The sequence below is a fragment of the Schistocerca piceifrons genome, chromosome 2 (assembly GCF_021461385.2).
Source record: "Schistocerca piceifrons isolate TAMUIC-IGC-003096 chromosome 2, iqSchPice1.1, whole genome shotgun sequence".
NCBI lineage: Eukaryota > Metazoa > Arthropoda > Insecta > Orthoptera > Acrididae > Schistocerca > Schistocerca piceifrons.
In genome coordinates, this window is record NC_060139.1 from 101,473,980 (window position 1) to 101,500,011 (window position 26,032).

At 41.5% G+C, this 26,032-nt stretch overlaps 1 protein-coding gene across 2 annotated transcripts in view; it reads right to left on the reverse strand.

The window, feature by feature from the left end:
* Positions 1-859: 859 nt before the first annotated feature.
* The window catches only part of LOC124777781, a 196,115-nt gene continuing 170,942 nt past the window's right edge, over positions 860-26,032 (reverse strand). For both annotated transcript variants that reach the window (XM_047253291.1, XM_047253292.1), the window contains 2 exons: positions 4,115-4,317; positions 860-1,053 (listed from right to left, as the gene is read on the reverse strand). In XM_047253291.1, the coding sequence (XP_047109247.1) occupies positions 944-1,053; positions 4,115-4,317 (313 nt within the window). In that variant the 3' untranslated portion in view covers positions 860-943. The remainder of the gene's footprint in view (positions 1,054-4,114; positions 4,318-26,032) is intronic.

A 26,032-nucleotide genomic window follows, 5' to 3' on the forward strand; every position in this document is an offset into this window, starting at 1 on the left:
GATTATTTCAAACTCTCACACATCACAGCCTGATGATGAAGTGGTATTCTTTGAGTTATTGGTCATATTTATTATGATACTTCAAAGTTGAGTAACTCACTACCCATTGTTTGAAGAACTTGCTGGAAATTAAGAGTGAGAATTTTAATTCCTAATCTGAGGGAAGCAGAATTGTCATAATTCCAAATGTGTATTTTCACATAATCAAAAGGTGAATACTAGGTTAAAAGGCAGAGCGAAAAAAGTGATCCAGCTGTGATTCAATCCCACTGTCTTGGTCTCCAGTCACATGTGCTCCTGCTAGACCACTACATCAAATGGAAATTACATTCCACTTGCTGTCTTCTCTAAGCACTGCTGTTCTCTTGAGTTACGGCATCTGTTTGTTCTGTGGCAAATCCAAGCAAGTAGTTGTGGATGGTAGTTCTAATTAGTAGTAACCATCCTTCAAAATTTTCAGTTGTAGTGGGGCAAAAATATATTAAGTAGCATGACAGACAGTAAATACGGTTAGTAAATGCACAGAAGAAACTACTTTCGGTTAATTGTATAAACTTCATTTAGGTCCATCTTTGTAGTCATACAAGACTGGTTCAAAGTTCCCTGTGCTGGCTAATACTAATAATTGCTAAGGCAACTTTTTCTAAATACAAAGGTGTAGCAATATGGTCTCCTATTTCTGGGTTTAAAACCACTTTTCCCAAGTATTATATTCTTGTGAACATTTCATTCTTCATCCGCTCTACTTTTCAACAGCCTTCCTTAAATTGGTACCTAGAACACATACTACAGAATTTTGTAATAATATCTTATGTGATGGAACATTATGAGTCAACAGATGATTAAATTACAGTTCTCATTTTGTTAAAAAAAAATATTACTTTATTACTGTACACAATGAACAAACAAAATATTTACATTTCACTTATTTTGAATAGGAAGGTCACTGCAACTTTGTAGGTGATGTAGATAGATGATGACGATGATGATGTCTGTTCAACCTTTCTTCCCAAGCCCTGAACAGCTTTTCTTTAGTTTCCTTTGATAACATTACTGCGAACAAAATTATACAATAAATACATCACATTGTATCTGCAACATTAATAACTGATACATAATAATCATCTTCTGCAGTTAATGGGAAAAATGACAGTTACAATTACAATGAGATTATTAAAAAAATATTACTTCAACATTACAGCCAATACATTCTATGTTAAGACTGATGTCCAGGAGCACTGAAAGATATTTTACTTACTGTATTACGCAAATGAACACTACTATTACTAAGTGCGTGTCAATTACATCAATAAATTTCAGTAAAACGACGCTGTGGGACGCTACCACCATCGAGTGTGAAACTTACAAAAGAATTCATAATCTAGTTTAAAAACTAGGTTCATTGCAGATAAATTTCTCTTATTGCAATATTCACAGTGGCATTGTTAGTCGAAAGGAAAGGTGCAGCAATAAAGACAGTGTCTTGTTATACAATAAAACTACATCTTGTGAGACAACAGCTTTTACAAATTTCACATGCACAGGAGACTAGTGCCCTTATCAGAACCTGAATGTAACCTGTAGCAGCTCAACAGTAGTATTCTTAATCAGCTGCACTGCACTGCGCTGCACCAATTCGCTCATTTGCAATGACAATGAAGAATTCCACTGTACCACTAATATAACGTACTCACAGTCGATTAGATTGAAATTTGATATATACTACTTTGATGAAAGACAGCTAGGCAATGAGTCTGTAAGTAACGGATTTGATAAAATTACAGTTTGCCTGTGATACTACAACAGCAATTCAGCATTAATGTGCCCATGGAACAAGCAACTGCTGTAGACATTTTTGAGATATATGATTTTTTATCATTGTTTTAACTGAAGCGGAATACATAGCCCATTTGACTGCAGTGCTACTGTTACACTCATCATGCCTTGTCTGCTCAAAATACAGCAAACACCACCTCAATCTACAAATAATGGTTTCCACCAATTCCGCATTGTCGTTCTTTGCTGGTAGCAGTGGATAGGAGTTTTTTTGTTAAGAACAATTACAATAACTTTCCCAGTGCATGGCCAAAGACCAGTGGGAGTAGGGGCTGAGAAGTAGCCAGTTCCTTTTAAGTATTCAGCTCCTGAGGCATACCAGCCAAGTTTTATGCTTCACTATCATTGCTAAAATAGAAGATACACTCTGAAACATTGTCCATGTTCAGTGAGAGAACAAACGAAACAGTGTCAATTTTTATTGCTTAATGCTTTGGCTGTGTCGAATTGTAAAAATACAGCACCATGCCTTTACCCAGGTGCTGTCAATGTGTTAAAATATACTAGCATGCCCCTCTCATGGTGTGGTAGATATGTTTACCTACATACTTGTTCCAAAAAGTGGCTCTGAGCACTATGGGACTTAACGTCCGAGGTCAACAGTCCCCTAGAACTGAGAACTACTTAAAACTACCTAACCTCAGGACATCACACACATCCATGCCCGAGGCAGGATTCGAACCTGCGACCGTAGCAGTCGTGCGGTTCCAGACTGAAGCGTCTAGAACAGCTCGGCCACCATGGCCGGCATACTTGTTCCACACCAGAGTAGATCTCGTGTCTGATATGATGGCTGATGTGCAGTGACCAATTTTTGTCCAAAGCACTGCTCAAGTTCATTCGTTTGTTCCGAAGGGGACACCAATACGTATTTGCCACCTTTCGGCCAGTCAGCAATGCGTAATGCGCGCGCGCGCACGCGCACACACACACACACACACACACACACACACACACACACACACACACACACACACACACACACACACACACACACGACTGATGAAAATTAGAGGTCGCTATGATTTTTGCGTTTCGTGCATATCACATAAGATGATGATGCGTATGAAATTTAGCTAACATACTGAATTTTTCTGTGGACTTAAGTAGCTGTGTCTCTCCATCATGAATCTCAAGAAAATTGATGTGATGTAGCACACTCATTTGCAATTGCGCCGCATCAGTAATAAAGCCAGAGTGAAATATCCACAACAGTCCTCATTTTTCATGAATGGTTTCAGGTATAAAAATGGTATTTTAACAAATGATAGTGCATGAACAGGACAGTATTTTGCCATGCCCTTATTATGCAAAAATTCATTATCTACAGAGTTATTTCAGTAACTGCAGACTTTTTTGATCAAAGAATGTAATTTTTAAGGGCTGCTGACAGATGGTGAAACAACATGTGCTAAGGGTTTTGGAAGCTTTTTCGTAAGCTACTGACCTCAATTTTCCTCAGTTCCTCACTTAATAAACCACTGTTTCAGAACCTGTAATTATGTCTGCAAGTAGGTGAGATTGTGTAAACTCTGTTGTGATTTGGCACAAGAAGCAAATTTTAATGTGGCAGCCAGAGAAATGTGTAGGTTTTACTCAAAATTTGCCACCCATAACATTTCTCTGAAAGCTACAAATGGTTAACAAGCCAAACGAAAATACATTTTCAGTGGCATTCTTTTTAGATACTAACCAAAGCAGAGGTGAAGATCTTTTTGAATGGTCACCACGTAAGTGTAGGGTTCAGTTTAGCTCGGCACTTCTCCTCCAAAGTTCTGCATTTCCCCTACAACCCCTGCCCGTAATCTCCAACAGTACTTGGGCGTTGCGCCATATTTCTGTCCTGTTCACTCAACAGCTCTTCAAAAGTTTGGCTACCTTAGTTCGAGTATTTTTGGGTGTTTGCTATGGGATTCTCCAGGTTTGTTACTAGCTGCTGCCTTGTGCTACCATTAGAGTTTTGTTCTAGTTCGCAGGCAGGGTACAAGTCAGCTTTCCTGAGAAAATGTCTTAATTGCACATAGGAAATAGTCCTAGGAGATGGGAGGAATGACAGCCTGAATTTCTGTTATTGAAAACTGTAGTGGCTTCTAAAAATACAAAGTAGATTATTAATGTTGATGCCTTGGTCACATGCTACTTTATTAAAATTTCTTAGCAATTTCAGCTTTGCAACCATCATTATATCTAGTACCACCTGCGCACATTCACAATCTAGCATTTTACAATTTTAAATTTATATAGCTGAAGAAAGCTCAACACATTTCCTGTCACTTACTTTCTGGTGAGTCAACTAACTGTGAAGCAATTTCCTCCAGGTCATTTTTTGGGACATTTTGCATTCGGTCTCCACCAAATTTAATGAAAGCCTCCTCTAGAGACAAATGTTCTAATCCTGTCTCGCACAACTTTCTTAGATCCCTCATGTTCTTCTTATGCCGCTCATCAGTTTTCAAGATGCTTTCATAGGTCTTCCTCATTCTATGAACATGCAAAAAAAATTCATGGATATAATAAATTTAAATGAATCTAAAACATACCATTCTGTTTAATGTTCAATAAATCTACACTAACCTATAATGAGATGGAGGCAGCATAGGATATTAAATTTGAATTCTTCATGCAAGGAAAGCCACCTTCCACATTTTATCACAAGAGGAGAAGTGAAAGATATGGAAATGGTGATAATAGCAATAATTTGAGACATAATGTCTATGTAACAACAATTGCTATTATATCTTGATTTCAAATAATTCTCAATCGCATTTATTTAATGATAGTGATTTCAGTTATGTAATCATCATCAAAGTTTGACACAGCAGTGGAATGGGTGTCGAGATAATATCTTACAGTATCAGTCACGTGCTGAGCAGAGATCTAGCAGGATACTGTGTCAACTTTGACAAGCAGGATTTCGCATTTTTTAGCTCAGAATCAATACAAACATAATCGGTTATTCACTAACTTTCAGCAAATGCACCAGTTCAGGGTATTACATACCTATCTATTAATATAAAATATGTAACAAGACAACATAAACATTCTCAGCCCAGAAGTTAAGAGGCATGTAATATAAAAACTGAAATATTTGTCAATTCACACTCTGCGGCCTGTTCCAGTGAGTTATTCGGGAAGGTCTGTAAAATACCCAATCGATGGACTCAAAACACTTCCCAACTACAAATTCATTTTGATGTTAAAGTAGGTGTGTAAGTGAAATGGTGTAAATCTGATGATTAAAATTAACATTTCAACAATTCGCAGTAAAGTGAACGAGTTTTTCCATCGCCAAGGTATCTTTGCAGTAGGAAACAGATGATTTTTTTTAAAAAAATTGTATTTTATTTCCTAAATTCAAGCCTTTAATAGCATTTTCTGATTTGTAAGGGCAATAAACGAGATTGGAAAGAATCTCTAGTCAGTAAAGTAGAAGGAAAGAACAAAATAACACACTGGTTAAATTGAATTTACCTTCATATTTGAATTTTTCTTCTCTTTTTCCATTTCACCTGTGTGTGAGAGGAATAACAAGTAGCATTCTGGAACAAGGATGACTAAGGTACTCTGAGCCCATCACTAGTGCCACTTTCAGCCATTGGCTACTGCCAGGTCACAGGGTAGTAGGAGATGAGGAAATGATATGAATTGGGGGTCAGGGAGAGGAGGGGGGGGGGGGGGTGGTTACCCTTACTGAGAGATATTGACCAGGAGGGGGTTATTTCCTGCAGTTTCTTTTTTTGGGTGGGGGTGGGGGGCATGGAGAGAACTGTCCTCCCTCCCCCACATGCACATGCTTGCTCTGGAAGCTACTAGGGCTCAGTGTTGTGGAGGAGAGGAAATTACTCTTCATTAATGGCGAAAGAAAGGTATTTATAAATGTGAATACAATTAAGACTCCCACTACACAATTTTTTTGTTTGTGCCAGATAGTGTGTCCAACCCAGATTTCCCACCTTACATGAGTGGTCGCCTTAACCAGCTATCAGAGCAAACCTCTGTGTGTCACTGAGTATCCACGTCTTACAACTGCAGTTGCTGCGATCCCTGCACAGGGAGATACTTTATTATTAATGTTGCAGCCATTTTAGACATGTAATAATATTTGCAGTGTGAGTGTTTTACAGTGTACTATTCAATATCCCAGTCCAGTACAAATTTTCATTTGTCGCTAATAAATTGTGCAGCTGAAGTCTAACTGTATTCACATTTCTGAATACATTTCTTCCATTTCATACAGCTGTAGATCGTAGCAGTGTCTATGCCTTCAAACATGCATATATGTCTGTAAGATATTGCATAGTACAGTATAAAACACGTAAACTGCAAATAGTGTACATTAAGGATGGAGAATTGATTATGTAAAAACTTTTAAAAGTGGTCATACGTATGTGCATGATGAGCAGAGTGGCAGTCCCAATACCCGAACTACTGCAATTGTGCAAAACTCTGACCAAGACTGGTCAACAACTAATGACCTGTGCTCTGGTTGAGTAATTTCCTAACACTGGATGCACGACTGTCACACAAAAGCTTGTGCATTGGAAAATGTGGGCAATGTGACAAGACACAAATATATTCCTCAACATATATGGGGAATTGAGAGCACAGGCACCAACACTGTCAAGCTTGCACAATGTGGGTGCCCGGTGTACCAGATCAGCTGGTAGCAGAGCCATATACGCAAGATCCTTTACGAACCTCCAAAGGTAAAAATCTCAAAGCATCAAATTTTGTATGAACATGGAGGTTGTGCAAAACAAGCTCTATCATCTGGTCCCTTGTGGCCACCAGCAGTCGATTACAGTCATTTAATGAATCGCATACTGAGTTATCCCATGAGGCAGTGGACCATCTTGCTGTCAAAGTTATGTGGTTCAGCTTTTTTCAACTGAGGAAATATCCAGTTACAGCTGCTTCACCCATAAACTTTTAACCAGCATATGGCACAAAAAACATTCAATTTAGGGGAGTTTTGTTGCAACTGTACCACCTCACACAGATCTGCTGACTCTCAGATGTGTACATTATGTGTGTTCACACTTTATGGTGAAATGTTTATTTACTACTGAACATGACACAATTAAGGAAATCTTCACCATGCAGTACCATTTTGTTTGTGAAGTTGGCTTTGAAGTTCCATGCTCTACACTTTAAAGACCGCAAAAACTGCAAATGGTAATGGTGTCTCAATACACACATCACTGAAATTGCTAATTCACGACTATCCTTCACTCATTCACTCTTGGTCATTCCATCTGATGTATTATTTGGAGTAAATGGCACAAAGCCTTAAAACCTCTATTCAATTTGAAACACTCTGTATGTATAATGTTAATCTTTGATTAAATGTCACCATCTTATATACAGCTATCGTGGCTATGTTCACAGAAGCCCAGAGATTTCCACACCCTCCGTCTCCTCTACTGTCTTATAAACATACACTGTCACTCATCTCTCTTTTTGACCTTAATGCAACGAAGCAGAAATACTCCCATCAGAGCATAATCTTTTCAATCCCACTCCATCACTTTGCGCTTTCTTGAAAGTCCTTTTCAGTCGGAGTAACCAGACTCTGGAATGACCCCTTCATTATATTAGAGAGCTGAGTAACATCTCCAGCTTCAAAAGACATACCTCCTGAAACAGCAACAATCTTTATCCATATACACACATTACCCCTAACATTCTCCTTTCCAACCCCATCATTTCCTACTGATCTAACGTGGTGCAGTCTACCTAAACCTCCCTCAGAGCTTGCTATGCCGGAAGTAAATCTTATACACCTGTATTTGTTGTTACTACTACTACTACTACTACTACTACTAGTAGTAGTAGTAGTAGTAGTAGTAGTAACAGCTGATGCTGCCAAAGTAGCAGTAACTTTATTAGTTCTTAGTACTATTTATTCACATTCTGTCTACAGACATTCAAATCATAAATAATTATTATCAATTTTATTTTGTTACTACTGTTCATATTAAATTATCCCAATGTAACTAGATAGATAAAAATGCTACTCAGCAAGCAGCCACAGGAGCAAAATCATACAAAATTTACAGAAAGGTGCAAGCTTTCAGAGCAAGTGGCTGCTACTTATAGCAGAAGAGCTGAAGGTGAAGGGTGAAGAAAAACAATTGATGAGGTTTAGGAAATGGGGGAATTTGGGAAAAGTCATCCCCCTTCCTTCTCATCCCACCTGGTAAGTCTCCCCTGAGCTGGGTTCTGGATGACCTTTCTGATCTCTCCCCATTTCATAAACCTCACCAGTCCTTTTCCTTCACCCCTTCTGCCAGACTAAGAAGCCACTGTCTCCAAATTTTTGCACATTTCTTCAATCTTCATAAGCAGGCCGCCTCCTGCCACTCTGTGAGTAGATTTTTACTTTTTATCAATCCAACTACATTATATTTTCAGAAACTGATTATTTTCACTGATACAGTACTACTGACTTGTGCTACCCCATTTTACACAAATCTGAAGTTATGCGATTCATCTGTTTGAGCACCATGCACCTCTACTCGCTCTTTTTGCCCATGGAATGTTTAGCTTACAATGGGCTTGGACGTGTTTCATGCAGAATTGTTTTACCCATGGGGCTGGATTGTCTGTTAGATCCTAAGTGTGCCATCCAAACAAAGCAGAACTGATTCATTTTAATCAAGCAAGCATTGAAAATCTTTATCACTGGAATGTAAACTGAATATTACCGAAGACTTCAAAACTAAAATTTGTGAAAAAGTTTGATCTTCTGGAATCAACAGTCACAACAAGTGTGTGTGTGTGTGTGTGTGTGTGTGTGTGTGTGTGTGTGTGTGTGTGTGTGTGTGTGTGAGAGAGAGAGAGAGAGAGAGAGAGAGAGAGAGAGAGAGAGAGAGAGAGAGCCTCTGAATTCAAGTAGCATTTATAAACTTTATGGTATTATTGCTTAGGTGAAAACAAAACTGTCCTGTTGATCACAACATGGCATGCTCTCAAGCGAAGCTGATGTTTGAGACAACAAAAGAAGAACCTGGCTATGTGACCACAGATGAAACATTTAAAGATAGTACACAGTCGGTTTAACCAATTTGAAAGTCACTACATTGGGCATAGCATCGCAGAAAGTGGAGAGGTGGCAAGTGCCAAAGAAGATACTCTGTCACTCTATCCAGTGAATCTCAATGCAATGATAGAAAAAGGTAGATATACCTGCCAAAACATATTCAACAGACATGAAACTGGTCTCTTCTGGAAGATGCCTAAAAGAACTTATCACGCATGAAGAGAAAATCTTTGTGTTTTAAAGTCACCAAAGATCAATTGACAGTGATGGTTGGCATGAATGCAGCTGGTGAGTGTAAATTAACACCTCTCTTAGTTCATTGCTCAGAATATCCACGAACTTTAAAAAATACACCTAAAGCCAGTGACATTGAAGTTGAATTCTAAAACTTGCACGACAGCTTCCCTGTTGGAAGACTGGTTTGGTCATCACTTCCTACCTTGAATTGAATGTTAGTGCTAACTAAAACAAATCCCATTTAACCCTCAAGTGGGTCCACCTATGTATAAAGTGCGCCAATCACAATTTTTTTTTTTGCACTGTCCCATAATTGTTTCACAATTGCAAACCTTTACCTATTCCTTCATCATTGTTTCAGCTATCACACCTATAAATTGTGCTGTCATACAGTCAAGTGAGCAGCAGCAAAATAAAATAAACAGGGAGCTAAGTGGGAAAAAATTTATTATCAGTGCAAGAAAATGACCCAGATTACGAGCTAGCAGCACAATTCTGCAATGAGGCTGTTGTCTATGAGATAATGTAATTGACTATGAGATAATGTAATGGACTAAGTGGTTGGCTGGGCTCTGTGGTGAATGGACTGTTTAATGCTCTTGTGTAGGTTATTATTGTGGGGTAAAACCTGTCCATGGCAACAGAGTGATATAATGAAAGTTTATTTCATTATTGTTTAATTAAACAGTGCTTAAGCTCATTATGTAAGTTTATTTTATCGTTGTTTAATTAATCTAAGATTAAACTGTGGTTTTGCTCTCAGCCATTCTCTACATGTACACGTGTGCCCACTCACATTATGAAAAAAGGTGCGCCTACTCGAGGATTAAAGCGATGCTTCTAATTCACAATGCATCTGGGTGTTGTCCTGTTTCTCCAATTTTGACCCAGATGTGGAAGTTGTATTTTTGCCATTGAATACAAGGACCACAGAGTCATTAAAACATTTAAAGCTTACAAACTACATGAGACAGTTGCTTACACATCTACATGAAACTATGAGAAAACAACAAGCTCTCAGTTAAAGAATGTTGTAAACAATTCGATGTTTCAGATGCTGTGAGAATTTTAGAACAATCTTGGCATGAAATTTCTAAAAAACTTTAAATGGCATCTGAAAAAAATAGTGTTCATTTCTTCATCACTGAAACCCAACACCAGATCCTGGTCAAATTGATAATGCGACTGAAGAAGTGGTCAGTCTTACCAGACAAATTTAGAGCTCTGTTGTTATGATGTTCAAGAACTGCTGGACTCTCACAATCAGGTAACAACTGATGAGCTTATGGAAACACGTGAGCAAGAGCAAAACATTGAACAACCTGATCCTTAGTCACAGTTCAATCAGAAGATCAAATGACAGTTGCAAACTTGACAGAAGGCCTCAGTTCAATTGAAAATGGGTTACAAATTTTAAAATTAATACACTCCAACGAAATGTGCATTTCTGCTGCAAGATGGGGAATAAAAAATTTATTAGCATTCTAAAATAAATGACTCACCAGATGATGATGATGATGATATGATTTTATGAAGCTTTCTACATCACAATAACTTTGGCTTACATCGTTGCAATGCATAATACAGGGTGATTCAAAAAGAATACCACAACTTTAAAAATGGGTATTTAATGAAAGAAACATAATATAACCTTCTGTTATACATCATTACAAAGAGTATTTAAAAAGGTTTTTTTTCACTCAAAAACAAGTTCAGAGATGTTCAATATGGCCCCCTCCAGACACACGAGCAATATCAACCTGATACTCCAACTCGTTCCACACTCTCTGTAGCATATCAGGCATAACAGTTTGGATAGCTGCTGTTATTTCTCGTTTCAAATCATCAATGGTGGCTGGGAGAGGTGGCCGAAACACCATATCCTCAACATACCCCCATAAGAAAAAAATCGCAGGGGGTAAGATCAGCGCTTCTTGGAGGCCAGTGATGAAGTGCTCTGTCACGGGCTGCCTGGCGGCCGATCCATTGCCTCGGGTAGTTGACGTTCAGGTAGTTACGGACAGATAAGTGCCAATGTGGTGGCGCTCCATCCTGCTGAAATATGAATTATTGTGCTTCTTGTTCGAGCTGAGGGAACAGTCAATTCTCTAACATCTCCAGATACTGTAGTCCAGTTACAGTAGCACCTTCGAAGAAAAAGGGACCAAAAACTCTATTGGCTGAAATGGCACAGAAAACAGCACCTCAAGCGAACAAATGTACAACTAAATGTAACTTTATAGCTCCCTTAATTTGCCGACAGGTAGTGCTTAGCTCTGCCTTTTGTCGTTGCAGAGTTTTAAATTCCTAAAGTTGTGATATTCTTTTTGAATCACCCTGTACTGTACTGTAATATAATATGTGATAACAGTTATTAAACTTTTTCTAAATTGCATTTTTTCTTTAGTCCCTGGTCCAACTTATCATAATTTGTGTGTATTTTTATGCAAAACTGGATGCCTAATTACATGAATTCAACTTCCACAGCTATCACTTTGTCCCACAAATCGTGTTACGTTCTGGGCAGTACTATATATTGAATCTGTTATTTCTTAGATAACTATGATGTAGGAAAAAAAACTTAAGTGTGAAACACTGATCTAAGAAAGGTCCTGAATGCCTTAACTAGATCAGGTTTAATAAACAAATCAGTAAAATTTAAAAAAGCATATTTTAGTAGTATCATTATCCATCCCTTTCTGAACTCTAACAGATTTATAATCATTTCATGAACAAAAATTTGTACTGTGACACTGACACTAGAATTAAAGTAACTCACAGCTATCTATGAGAACTGTGGCTGAGCACAATGTAATATTCTTATGGCACATATCCATCAATGAGGACTTACTTAATTAAATATCCCTAGATTATTGTTCTACGTGGCATTATTAAATGACAATACTTCCTTACTAACTCCTTATACATGATGTAAATTATCACTTATGAATGGGTGGATTGATGGGGTTAACCCTTGAATGAGTGCACCATTATTCACAACACAAGTGGGCACGGCGTACTTCGTACACACATACAGAATAGCTGCCTTTACGTTTCAAAGGTAAACATTTATGAGCAAATTCACAGTTTAATCTTAGTTTAATTAAATAACAACAAACTTTTGTTGTACCAATCTATTGCCAAATGCAAGTGTTACCCCACAACAACAACCCACTTGGAGCATTAAACAGTGTAATTGCATCAGATCCCTGCCAAACATTTATTCGATTACTAATTATCTCGCAGACACCTGCCTCATCTACATCTCTACTCTGAAAACCACCAAGAGCTGCACAGCGAATGGTATGTCCCATTGTACCAGTTATTTGGGTTTCTTCCTGTTCCGTTCACGTATGGAGTATGGGAACAATGATTGTTTGAATGACTGTGCATTCAGTAATTATTCTAATCTTATCCTCATGATCCTTGTGTGATATATCTCTACAGTAATCATTTAAAGCCATTTCCTGAAACTTTGTTAGTAGACTTTCTCGTGATGATTTATGTGTATCTTCATGAATTTGTCAGTTCCGTTCCTTCAGTATCTCTGTGACACTCTCTCACAGATTAAACAAACCTGTGGCCATTCATGCTCCCCTTCTCTGTATACATTCAACATCCACTATTAGTCCTATCTGGTACAGGTCCCTCACACTTGGACAACATTTTAGGATGGGTTGCATGAGAGATTTGTAAGCCATCTTCTTTATAGACTGATTGCACTTGCCCAGTATGCTATCGATAAGCTTAAGTCTACCACTTGTTTTACCCGTGACTGAACTTATGTGATCATTCCATTTCATAACCCTACAAAGTGTTACACCCAGGCTTGCACGAGTTGGCCGATTCCAACTGTGACTCACTGACACTACAGTCACAGGATACTATGTTTTTGTTTTGTGAAGTGCAAAATTTAACATTTCGAGCAAGTTACCAATCTTTGCACCACTTTGAAATCTTATCAAGATCTGACTAAATATTTATGCAGCTTCTTTCAGATAGTACATTACGGACAATTGCATCACCTGCAAAAACCTTTATTTTACTATTAATGTTGTCTGCAAGGCCATTAATAAACAAAATGAATAGCAAGGGTCCCAACACACTTCCCAGGGGCACACCCGAAGTTACTTCTACATCTGACATCTCTCCATCCAAGATAACATGCTTTGTCCTCCCTACCAAAAAGTCCTCAGTCTCTCAAATTTCACAATAGCCCATATAATCATTCTTTTGACAATAAGTGTAGGTGCGGTATTGAGTCAAATGCTTGTCGGAAACCAAGAAACACTGCATCTACCTGGTTGCCTTGATCCAAAGCTTTCAGTATGCCATGCGAGAAAAGTGCTAGTTGGGTTTCACATGATCGATGTTTTCAAAATCCACACTGGTTACCACTGAGGAAGTCATTTTGTTCCAGATACCTCATTATGTCTGAGCTTAGAATGTCCTAAGAGTCTACAACAAATCGATTTCACGGATTTTGGAGGGTAGTTTTGTGGATCACTTCTACTATTTCTTGTAGACTGGTGTGACCTGTGCCTCTTTCCAAGAACTGGTCACGGTTTTTTGTTGGAAAGGGACCTACGACAGATTATAGTTAGAAGATGGGTTAGCTAACCTGCAAATTCAGTACAGAATCTGACAGGGATTCAATCAGGGCCTGGAGCTTTATTCAATTCTAACAATTTCAGCTGTTTCTCCACACCACTGACACTAATACTTCTTTCATTCATCTTTTCAGTGGTATGAGGATTAAGTTAGGGCAATTCTCCTAAGTTTTCCTTTGTAAAGGAAAATTTCAAAATTGAGTTCTCCTAAGTTTTCCTTTGTAAAGGAAAATTTCAAAATTGAGTTAAGCATTTCAGCTTTTGCTTTGCTACGCTCAATTTCAATTTCAGTGCCTGTCTCATTCGCTAGGGACTACTTTGGGACCACTAAAAGCCTTTACATACAACCAGAATTTTTTTGTATTATGTGAAATGTCATTGAAGGCATCACGCGTAGCTCTCTTGACAGCTAACCGTGTTTCATTCAGCATACTTTTATCTATAGCCCTATGATTTGTTTTACACCTGTTATGAAGTAATCTCGGTTTCTTTAGAAGTTTCTTCACAATGACTGTATATCATGGAGGTTCCCTTTTTATGAACTGTTCTGACGGGTACATATCGATCCAGTATGTGGTCAACTGTTCTTTTAAACTTGAGCCAGTGTTCCTCTACATCCTACAGACCTGTGCTGAAAGTTTCAAGTTCCTCATTGAGACATGACACTACCGATATTTTTTTCTAGTTTACTGAACATATATATCTTTCTGCTTGTTTTAGTTGTCCTTTGCACCCTGGTAATCATTGTTGGCACAAATGTGTCAAGGACATGGATACCAGTTTTGATGTAGACATCTTCCAAGACACCAGGTCTATTTATTGCCATTACATCCATTGTTTCATGAGTGGGCTTCCAAACTATTTCTTGTAGGTAGTTTTCAGAGAAGGTATTTAGTAATGTTTCGCAGGATGTCTCATCACACCCACCACTACCAAAATGGTAATTTTCCCAATTAATTGTTGGATGGTTAAAGTCTCCACCAATGATTACAGTATGCTTGGGAACTTATGTACAAGTGAACAGAGGTTTTCTCTAAGGTTTTCGATTACAGCAGGTGATGTGTCTGGTGGGCGATAGAAGGATCCAATTACTATTTTATGCCCACCCCTGATACTGACTCATGCCCAAACAAGCTCACAGGCAGCTTCAATATCTATCTCTGCTGATTTGAGTTTCTTGTATACTGAAACAAATATACCACCTCTATTTCCCATTTGCTGTCCTTTCGATGTACACTTAAATTTTCCCCAAAAATCTCACTGATATCAATTTCAGGTTTCAACCAGCATTCTGTCCCTAGTATTACGTGGGCTTCACTACTTTTCATGAGTGCTTCAAACTCTGGCACTTTGTTGTGAGTGCTTTGACAGTTTACCATTAGGATTTTAATACTATCACCTGTGGGAGGCGTTCCTTTTATCTTACACTGATAATTCCGGGTTTCTTAAAGCTATTGTCATCTGGATCAGATGGAGTGTCACCTAATCTAAAAAAACCCTTGTGTGTACCCCACACACAGTCAGCTACCTGAGTAGCAGCCTCTGGTGTGTAGTGCACACCTGACCCATTTAGGACCACCCTACAGTTCTCAATCTTCGGGCACAAGTCTAGGGAGTTGCAGCCTAGCTGGTTACAAAGCCTTTGAAGTCTCCAGTTCACTCCTTCCACTTGACTCCAAACCTAAGGGTCACGATCAGTTCTGGGGACAATGTTACAAATTGTGAGCTTCATCGAAACTCCATGCGCAAGGCTGGTCTTCTCAACCTTCTCTTCCAGTCACTAGAATGACCCAAGCATGACCTTTGAGCCCAGACAACAGGCATCATTTGTTACAACGTGCAGCTCAATCTGCAGTTAGTTGCACACTGTTCCCTCAGTAACAGATGGAATAGCCTCTTGAACATGCTGAATGAGTCCCCAGGCATACACAGTGAGTGCACCTGGTGTCCTCTCCTGTCCCTTGTTGTTATTTCCCTAAGGGGTACCATTATTTGCTGTATGTTTGAACTGCTGATGATTAATAGACCATTACCCTTTTGTGTCAGTCTTCTCTTGACACTGGACAAAACAGATTTCCTCAAAACTGGTGAATGGGTCCCACTCGCTCACAGTTTCAGAATCGGTGAAAGACAGCACCTCAAACTTGTTGGTTAGGGGCATCGATACAATACCCTGAGTCTTGCCTGGTCCCTGTCCACCAGACCTACCACTGACACACCATTCAGTCAAGTGGCAGGTTATGACAGATACCGTACTTTCTGCAGAGAAGACAGGACCCACAGGAGAGGATTGTACCTGAGGTACCTCTGGTACAGGTATCATGGGTAAACAACTCTTAGGGACTCTTCCAACATACCAATTCGCAGTAGCTACCAATCGTTTGACAATAGTCAGGGATTTCCAGCTGCTTACCAACGTCAACAAACTCCTCCCATGTTTGAAAACAGCATTCAAGTGGGGCTGCATTTTGGATGGTGTAATGTATTACGAGGCAGTGAACAAATAACTTTAAATTAAATCTGTCAATTATCTTTTCACCTGTTGAGTTAAAAAGTTGCTAATTCCCTATAAGAATAGAAGCAGATACACAAATGAGATTTCGATTAAGGCAACACAAAAACCAGAGGGTATAATTACTAGTTTCCTAAAAAGTTTTGATGTTAATTATAGGTGTTAGCAAACTCGAAAACTGAGTTAATTTACAATAATTGCAGATAATATATAGGGCTACTTTTCTTTAAGTGAAAACTAGATATAACAACATGTTAGTTAGAAAATCTGCTACAGTAACTAAATCACAAACCCAGATTTGTTACAAACTGCTCGTAGATAATGCAAAAGAAATGGTAGCATCTGAAAATTCTAAAAACTGCACATTTATTTGCGTCAATATACAATGAAATTCAGGGGCGATATATACGTTGGCTGAACTGTGAGCCACAAATGCTGATTTGCTACGAATTCCCCACTAACTTATGAAAATACAGTTTTGTAAGCATCCGAAAATTCTGAAACTAACCTATTTCTCATGAAATAGTGCTATGAAATTAGAGAAAGACTGTTCTATTCCTAAGTTGGCTTTTATATATAAATAAACGTGCATATTGGCGATTCAGTGCACACTTCTACACTGGCACAGCAAAGAACAAGACTCCAGCGTAAGTTTCTCACAATCAAAATTTCTAAAGCTGTACAGTACCAACAAACCACGTCATTGTGGGATTGCGGTGCTAGCTCAGAATCTGCATAGTTTTCTTGCATGGATCATAAATTTTTCCTCACATAGCTCGCTGTTAATTTAATATTACTGCTGCTCACTTGGACAGATGACAATACAACTTATCACTGTGTTAGCTGAAACAATAATGAAGGAATAGGTATGGAATCGCAAATGTAGAACAATAATGGAACAGTACAAGACAATTATTTGTGGTTGGGGCACTTTATACATAAGCATGCCCACTCGAGGAATAAAGGGACCAAACTATTAATGCCATCGGTCACTAATTCTTTGTGTGTCAAGCCAAAAATAATCCCCAGAGAGGAAGGACACAGAAGACAAATCCCAATGGACTCAACTGAATACAAGAACCAAAAATGGCAAGAGACAGAAGCACATAGAAGTGAGAGAGGGGGTAAAAAGGTGAAGGTGGGACAATTGCCTGGCCCAGAAATCAGCTGGAGGTCCCCAGGGCACATAATGCATCTGACTGGTCCTTCCACACACTCCACTATCACTAGAAAATTAGCTACACGGACAGGATAAAATCACAGGAAAGAGAACAATGACAAGTCTGTCAACCAACAACAAATGTAAAAGAAAAAACCAAATCAGCTCCTTTGGCATCGTCCGGTAGTACCAGAAGTGGCTTGTCAGTAAGTTAAAGGTTTTGCTGTAAGGTGGCCAAATTCAGGCCACTGTGAGATGGGCATCACACTGACAGTGGGGTAGTTCCTCACTTCAAAGGATGTGGCTATAGGTCAGCCAAGTGTGGCCAATGCGAAGCCAATAGAGGATTGCAGATTCCCTGTGTGAAGCACAAAGCAATACTGCCACATGGTCGTGGTCTCCTTTACAGTTTGTGCACTATTCGGAGAAACCAGGGCACACCAATCCTCATTACAAGCCTTCAACAATTGTCAACATGGAGTCGATTGGAAGTCTCTGAAGTTGGCATCCTGGTAGACAGCATGACCAACATGTTCATTCACTGGGATCCCAGCGTAACCAGCGATCCATAAAATGATGACCGACTGTCCAGTGTGGTGGAGTTAATACAGGAGATCCTGAACAGTCATAACCAATGCCTGTTGAGCACACCACTGGTCAACAGCCTGAAGACTACTGAAGGACTCACTGTCGATTAAGAACAACTTTCCAGTGCAATAACAAAGCTGTCCAAGGGCTCAAGCAATGGCCACCAATTGTGCAGTCAATACGATGCATCCATTCAGCAAGTAGTGTAGTTCAATGCATCTTGCATGTGTGCAGGCAAAATCAGTTTGTTTACCAATTGTAGAGCTGTCAAATGGATATCATGTTCGAGCCTGGAAATGTGTTAAGGACGTCCAGGAGCAGGTGATGAAAAATCATTGAGTCTACTAAGTCTTTCAGTCCAAAGGAGAGGTTGACGCAGATGTAAGGAAGGGGTACACACCATGGTTGGTTAGTTGGTTTAAAAGATGGGGGGAAAGGGACCAAACTATGAGGTCATCGGTCCCTTGCTCCTAATAAAACAATTTCACAAGTGTGAGAATAAAACAGATGAGACATATAACACAAAACTGAAAGAAAGGAAAGACCACAAGAACGAAGGAAATGCAACTAACACTAAAAGGAACAAAAGAGGACAAGAAAACAACAGAGAGATGCAAGAAATCGTTAGAAGAGAGTAAACCAAGGAAGCAGATTACAGTGACTGGCCGACCATAAAAACAAAAAGGAAAACCCAGCCACCCTGCAACACATTAAAACCTCCACCCTAAAAGCACTAGGGTGGAGGACACACAGGGACAAAGGAAATGCGCTAAAACTCAGACAATGATAAAATCCACCCTCGCGGATGAAACGTAAAACCCAATCAGCTGATGAGACATTGGCTGCTAAAAAATAAATGATAACGAGTTCGGCAACCGAAGATGAAGTCGCAGGGCAGCCAAAGAAGGACAGAGTAAAAGAATATGGGCCATTGTCAACTGGGCACCACACCAACACTGAGGTGGGTCTTCATAGCGCAGGAGGTAGCCGTGGGTTGCCCATTCATGGCCAATGCGGAGCCGGTAGACAACCACGGAGTCCCTGCGAGAGCCCCCACCGAGGACTTACACAGATTGGCTCACAGTTTGTTGTGCCTATTGAGATTTTGCCATTCCGTTTCCCAAAACTGAAAAACCTCGTGGCATAATAACGAAAGCAGGTCAGTTATGAGGGATTCCCATCTCCAGAAGTGGTATCTGTGTAGCCTGTTTGGCCAGCCTGTCAGCAAGTTCATTTCCTGGGATTCCAAAGTGACCATGGGTCCAGATGAACACCACTGAACAACTGGACTGTTCCAGGGCATATATGGACGCTACCATAGGATGACAAGGGTAGCACTCGTCAATAGTTTTCAGGCTGCTCAAGGAGTCAGTACATAAAAGAAAAAACTCCTCAGCGCAAGAACGGAGATACTGAAGTGCACGAGAAATGGTCACCAGCTCTGCAGTGAATACACTGCAGTCATCAGGTGAGGAATTCTGTTCAATATGGCCGCCGTGAAAATAAGCAAAGCCAACGCAACCATCAGCCATCGAGCCATTGGTGTAAACCACTTCAGAGCCCCAGGAACGCGTCAAGAATTGAGAGGGAGTGACAGCGGAGAGCCGCAGGGTTAACGGAGTCCTTAGGGCCAAGTGAAAGGTCCAGATGAAGCTGCGGCCAAGGCGTACACCATGGAGGAGTACGTGAATGGACCACAAGTAGAGGTGGTAAAGGGAAGGGCTCCAGTTCGGAGAGAAGGGACTGCAAGTGAACCACAATCGTTAGCCCCGACCTGGGCCACTGATGCGGGAGATGCACTGCCGCGGGTGGGAAAAGGAGACGGTAATTCGGATGATCAGGAGGACTACAAATTTGTGCTGCATAACTGGCGAGCAGTTGTGCACATCTGATCTGCAATGGAGGGGACCCAGCCTCCACCAGTACGCAGGTCACCGGACTTGTGCTAAAAGCTCCTGTCGCTAGTCTAGCCCCGCAGTGGTGCACAGGGTCGAGTAACTACACTGCTGAGGGCACTGCCCAACCATAAACCACACTCCCATAGTCAATTCGGGACTGGACAAGGGCTCTGTAGAGCCACAGCAGCGTAGAGCGATCTGCACTCCAATTCGTGTTGCTCAGGCAATGGAGGGCATTGAAGAGCTGCCAGCACTTCTGTTTTGCTTAAGCTGATGAAGATGAGGAAGCCAAGGCAATTGAGCATCGAAAACCAGTCCTAAGAATCGATATATCTCCACTACCGTGAGTGGATCGTCACGAAGGTAAAGTTCTGAGTCTGGAGGAACAGTATGACACCGAAAGAACTGCATGACACACGACTTTGTGGCTGAAAACTGGAAGTCGTGGGCTAGAGCCCATGATTGCGCCTTGAGGATGGCTCCCTGTAGGTGATGCTCAAAAACACCAGTACTGGAGCAGCAGTGCGAAATTCAGAAGTCATCTGCATACAGAGAAGGTGAGACGGAGGGCCCGACAGCTGCTGCTAGACCATTAATGGCCACTAAAAATAGAGAGACACACAATATAGAGCCATGCAGAACTCCATTCTCCTGGATATGGATGGAACTATGGGAGGCACCAACTTGGATATGGAAAGTATGGAGCGACAGGAAGTTTTGAATAAAAATCGGGAGTGGACCCTAAGACCCCACTCATACAATGTGGCAAGAATACGTTGTTGCCAGGTCATATCGTAAGCTTTACGTAAGTAAAAAAAGGCGGCAACCAGGTGTTGCTGTCTGGAAAAGGCTGTTCGGATGGCAGACTCGAGGGACATACGATTATCAGTGGTAGAGTGACCCTGGTGGAAGCCGCCCTGACATGGAGCCAGTAGGTCATGTGACTCCAGGACCCAACCCAACTGCCGACACACAGCTTACAAAGAATGTTGGTGAGACTAATGGGCCGATAGCTATCCACATCAAGTGGGTTTTAACCAGGTTTGAGCACCGGAATGATGGTGCTCTCCCGCCATTGTGATGGAAAGACACCATCACACCATATCCGGTTGAAGATAACAAGGCAATGCTTGTAGTCAGATGAGAGACGTTTAATCATCTGACTGTGGATCCGATCTGGCCCAGGAGCTGTGTCAGGGCAATGTGCAAGGACACTGAGGAGCTCCCAGTCTGTAAATGGGGCGTTACAGGATTTACTGTGGCTTGTAGTGAATGTGAGGATGTTCCCTTCCATCCACTGTTTGAGAGTGCGAAAGGCTGGGGGGTAATTCTCCGACGCAGAGGCTCCAGCAAAGTGCTCGGCAATCGCGTTTGCAACAGTAGATAACACACCATTTATGTTAACACCAGGAACACCTGTTGGGGGCTGGTACCCGAAAAGACGTTTGATCTTTGCCCAGATTGGGGAAGGTGACGTATGGCACCCAATGTTCGAGACTTATCTCTCCCAACACTACTGCTTCCGTTGTTTGATAAGTTGGCAAATGCGGGCACAGAGCCGTTTAAAGGCTATGAGGTGCTCCAGGGAAGGGTGCCACTTATGCCGCTGTAGAGGTCGCCGACACTCCTTAATTGCTTCAGTGACTTCCAGCGACCACCAAGGGACAACCTTACACCTCGAGCACCCTAAAGAGGGAGGGATAGCGTTTTCTGCCACAGGAACAATTGTTGTAGTCACCTGCTCAACCATCACATCGATGTTACCATGTGGGGGAGATTCAATGGTGACAGCAGAGGTGAAAGTTTCCCAGTCCGCCTTGTTTAAAGCCCATCTGGGCAGGCACCTGTGGGCCTGGTGCTGGGACAGTGACAGGAAGATGGGGAAGTGGTCACTACCACATAGGTCGCTATGTGCTCTCCAGTGGACAGATGGGAGAAGTCCTGGGCTGCAAATGGATAAATCAATCGCCAAGTAACTACCATGAGCCACACTGAAATGTGTGGCGGCCCCAGTATTTAAGAGGCAGAGGTCGAACTGAGACAGTAAAGTTTCGACACCTCTGCCTCGGTCAATAAGCACAGTGCCACCCCACGTGGGGTTATCGGTGTTAAAATCTCCCAAAAGAAGGAAAAGTTTAGGAAGTTGATAATCAGTGCTGCTAATACACTCAGGGATTGCATTTTCCGCTGCATTAACTATTGTTGTAATCACCTGCTCAACCCTCACAACGATGCTAGGAACCAGGTTTCCCGGACAGCAATGCAGAAAGCAGATGTAAAGCTTAACAGTTGCTGTAGCTCAGCTAGGCGTTGGAAAGAAACCACTGCAATTCCACTGGAGGAGGACATCATGAGACTGGGAAGGCATCGAACATTCAACGAGGCCGTTTACGCCTCAGGGTCCCTGCCGCCACCGACTTATTGCCTGAGCAGTCTATATCCATTGTGTCTGAATGTTCGGCGAGATCTAGGTCCTCAGCAGATGCCACTATCTCCACCCCATCCTCAGACGCACCTGCTTGTAGGCAGCAGTGGTGTGGGTGCCAGCAGCTTTTGGGCAATTCAGCCACTGGCAGGTGTCCTCTTTCCCACTAGCAGAAACCTCGGAAGGCAGTGACACAAGGGAACCCTTCCTGGTGAGAGGAGCCGAAGAAGACCTATGCTTCTCCAGCTGGGAAGTGTGGGCTGGTGTCCTCGATGGTTGGGGGGGACAGTGCTCCCGAGGTAGGTGGTGTGGGAGCAACAGGAGAAGGAGGGGGGGGGGGGGGGGGGGGGAATTGCCCCCCACTATCAAGGGGGTAGGTGTAGCCTTCTGGCTCTGAGAGCTGACTGGAATTCGCAGTACTGAAGGGGTTACAACTGTTCTTGTAGTGGCAGCGTATGAAGTGGTCATAGTCACAGGATGTAGGCTCTCACATTTTCTCTTAGCCTCAGTGTAGGTCAGTTGGTCCGGGGCCTTGTATTCCATGATTTTCCTTTCTTTCTGGAGAATCCTGCAGTCAGGCGAGCAAGGCGAATAGTGCTCTCCGTAGTTGACACAGATGAGAGCCGGGGCACATGGAGTATTGGGATGTGATGGGCGTCTGCAATCTCGACATGTGACGATGGAAGTACAGCGGAAAGATATATGGCCGAACTTCCAGCACTTGAAGAATGCATCGGGAGAGGGATATATGGTTTGACATCACAGCGGTAGACGACCACCTTGACCTTCTCAGATAATGTACCACCCTCGAAGGCCAAGATGAAGCCACCGGTGGCAACTTGATTATCCCTTCGAACCCTGGTGGACAAGCCAAACGAAATGTACACCTTGCTGCTCTAAATTTGAGTGCCACTCATTGTCAGACTGCAAAAGAAGATCCCTGTGAAATATGATACCCTGGACCATATTTAAGCTCTTAAAGGGCATGATGGTTACAGAAAAATCCGACAGCTTGTCACAAGCAAGTACCACCCCTGACTGGGCAGAGGATGCTTCTTTTAATTAAGACTGTCCCAGATCTCATTTTGAACAAGCCCTCCACCTCCTGAAACTGGTCCTCTAAATGCTCAACAAAAAACTGAGGCTTCATCGTCAAGAAAGATTCTGCATCAGCTCTCGAACATACAAGGTACCATGGTGTGAGCAGGGAGGGGAATGATTTGGGGTCGTACTTCTGTGCGCTGAATTGAGCCCGTGAACACTTAGAGACTGCTGGTGTTTGACCACCAGCAAGAAATGATGTACTACGCTTCATCGCACATCATCCGGACTCATGCCATCCACTCCCGACCAGGAGCCCTCCCCACGGACGCCACCCAGCTGCAGCAAAGCCCACCTGGCAGGATGACCATTGCTGGGAGTCCCGATGGCCCAGGGAGATGGGCATTTACCCCTTGGCATACATGGGGTGTAGGCGTCAGCAGAGCAAGCCCCTGTGTGGTCAGGGGGCTACAACCAACAGGGTACATGGCGGCCCCACCACAATGGACTGGCTGCCGTGCCAGGTATCAGGTGCAACCAAGGAAAAGAAGTTCATTATCATCGTCAGCGTAGAAAAAAATACTGCACAGTCGATGGAAAAATATGCACCCAAGAGGGTGATCTCGCCCAACAGTTGGCAAATGAGCAGAAGCGCAGATCAACGTCGACGAAGGATGCAACAGGTCTCAGTGCATTACAGACACAATGCACAATATGAGGCGCCCTTCCCCAATTGGCTCGTTCTTCAGGAAAATTTTGAAAAATGTAGGTCAAACCCTACAGGGGGGCCATCACAATAAGGCCAAACCGTGTGACACACCTTTTAGTCGCCTCTTACGACAGGCAGGAGTACCACAGCGGGTTTACAGATTCCTTCACTCTCTCAATAACAGTAAGGTTGTATTGTGTGTCTAGCTAGGGTAACCATTTACAATAAGTTTAACCTGCCGAGCAATAGAGAGGCACATAAAAAATATTGTTCAGCTTTTCAATGACTCAAATGTGTTACACACAGGGGTGTTCAATAAGTGACGAGTTTTTGTGAAAGTTCGTTAGTTTTATTTGCGTTTCCAATACACTGTATTATTCCCCAGCCTTCTGGCAACAGAAGCCTATTTTTCAACACAATCTCCATTCTATGTGACGCCTTTTGCCACCTTACTAGGAGGATCTGTATGCCTGCATGGTACGACCCTACTGGTCAATGTCGGAGCCAACCCTCTGCAGCACCAATAACCTCCTCCCCATCATCCACATACTGCTTGCCCTGGAGTATATCCCTCATTGGGCCAAAGAGATGGAAGGTTTGTGAGCTGCTTTCAGGTGCACAGACTTGTGTGAAGTCTTATCATGGAGATGGAGAAATTCGTTTGCATTTTTGTGGTGATGAACATGCTGAAATCATTTCTTCAACTTCCCAAGGGTAGCACAATATGCTTCAGACTGGATCGTTGCAACATGGGGGTGGACATCAATCAGAGTAACCCCTTCCGAGTCCCAGATGACTGTCGCCATGACTATGGGCCAAAGGTTGTTTTCAGTTCAAAGCAATGAACCCATATTTGATCATGTGGGAGGATGTTTTGAGTATGCCAACTAATGGACAAATGTGTCAGCACTACCAACAGAGACGTCCAATTGAGCAGCAAGAAGTTTGCTCATGATTTGTATCACCTCGAACGAGAGTGTCTGCATGTTCCACCATTGCAGGAGTCACAACTAAGTGCAGCTGTCCGGCATGTGGGAAATCGGATAGGCTGGCGCGACCTTGTTGCGAATATGAGAGACCTATGGAACTCTTCAGATATTGCCTGTGTGTATGCTTTTGTCCTCTGGCATCTGTTGCTGCTTGCTTTGGGAGACGGAATAGTGAGACCTCACACAAAACTAAAGAGCGAAAAGTTTGAAAGACCTTGAGCAAACATGTCCTCAGTGTAATGAATTTGATGGGTGTAACCACAGAAATTCAACAAGCCTAAACAGTAGAAAAACTCTTGGCAGGCAATGTGAAAGACAAGTCCTATTTGAATCAAGAAAAGACAGGAAGATGGACTAGCAGCCTGATGAATGGGTTTGTGGTGATCACTCTGATAAGATAATCCATGTAGTTTATAAAAATTGTTCGAAGTTCTGCTGCTGTCACAATTAAATTTTCTCTTTATCAACAAAAGAAATAGACTACCACCAAATTGTAACAGGTAAATCAAATTTTGATTTTAAAAGGCTGCACTTGAAATAAATTTTAATAAAAATGTAATGAACTATCTTTGAGTATTTTACTCGTTAACTACCTTCCAAACTTATAACAAAGTTTATTGTAATCATAATAAAGTTTATGATAATTTACAATATAAAATATACTCCAACTTAGAAAATGAACATAGCGGGTACAAAATGCAGCCCTCAGTAAAATTTGAAAAAAATTTAGCTCAGTAGATCAAAGGTTAAGGAGCGATTCCAGCCAAAAGTTAACGCCTGAATTTTCCTGAAAATTCATACTAAACCACTGACAGTTTCAGACTATTCCACTTGTTTTTCAATTATTTTCAGTGACAGAACGTTACATAAACTGACATTTTGAGAAAGATAAAAAGGGTTTTTTGTGTATGTTAAAAAAATAGTGACATGTGAACTATACATTGTTGAAAGACTGTACGTGTGCACAATGAATATCAAATATTAAA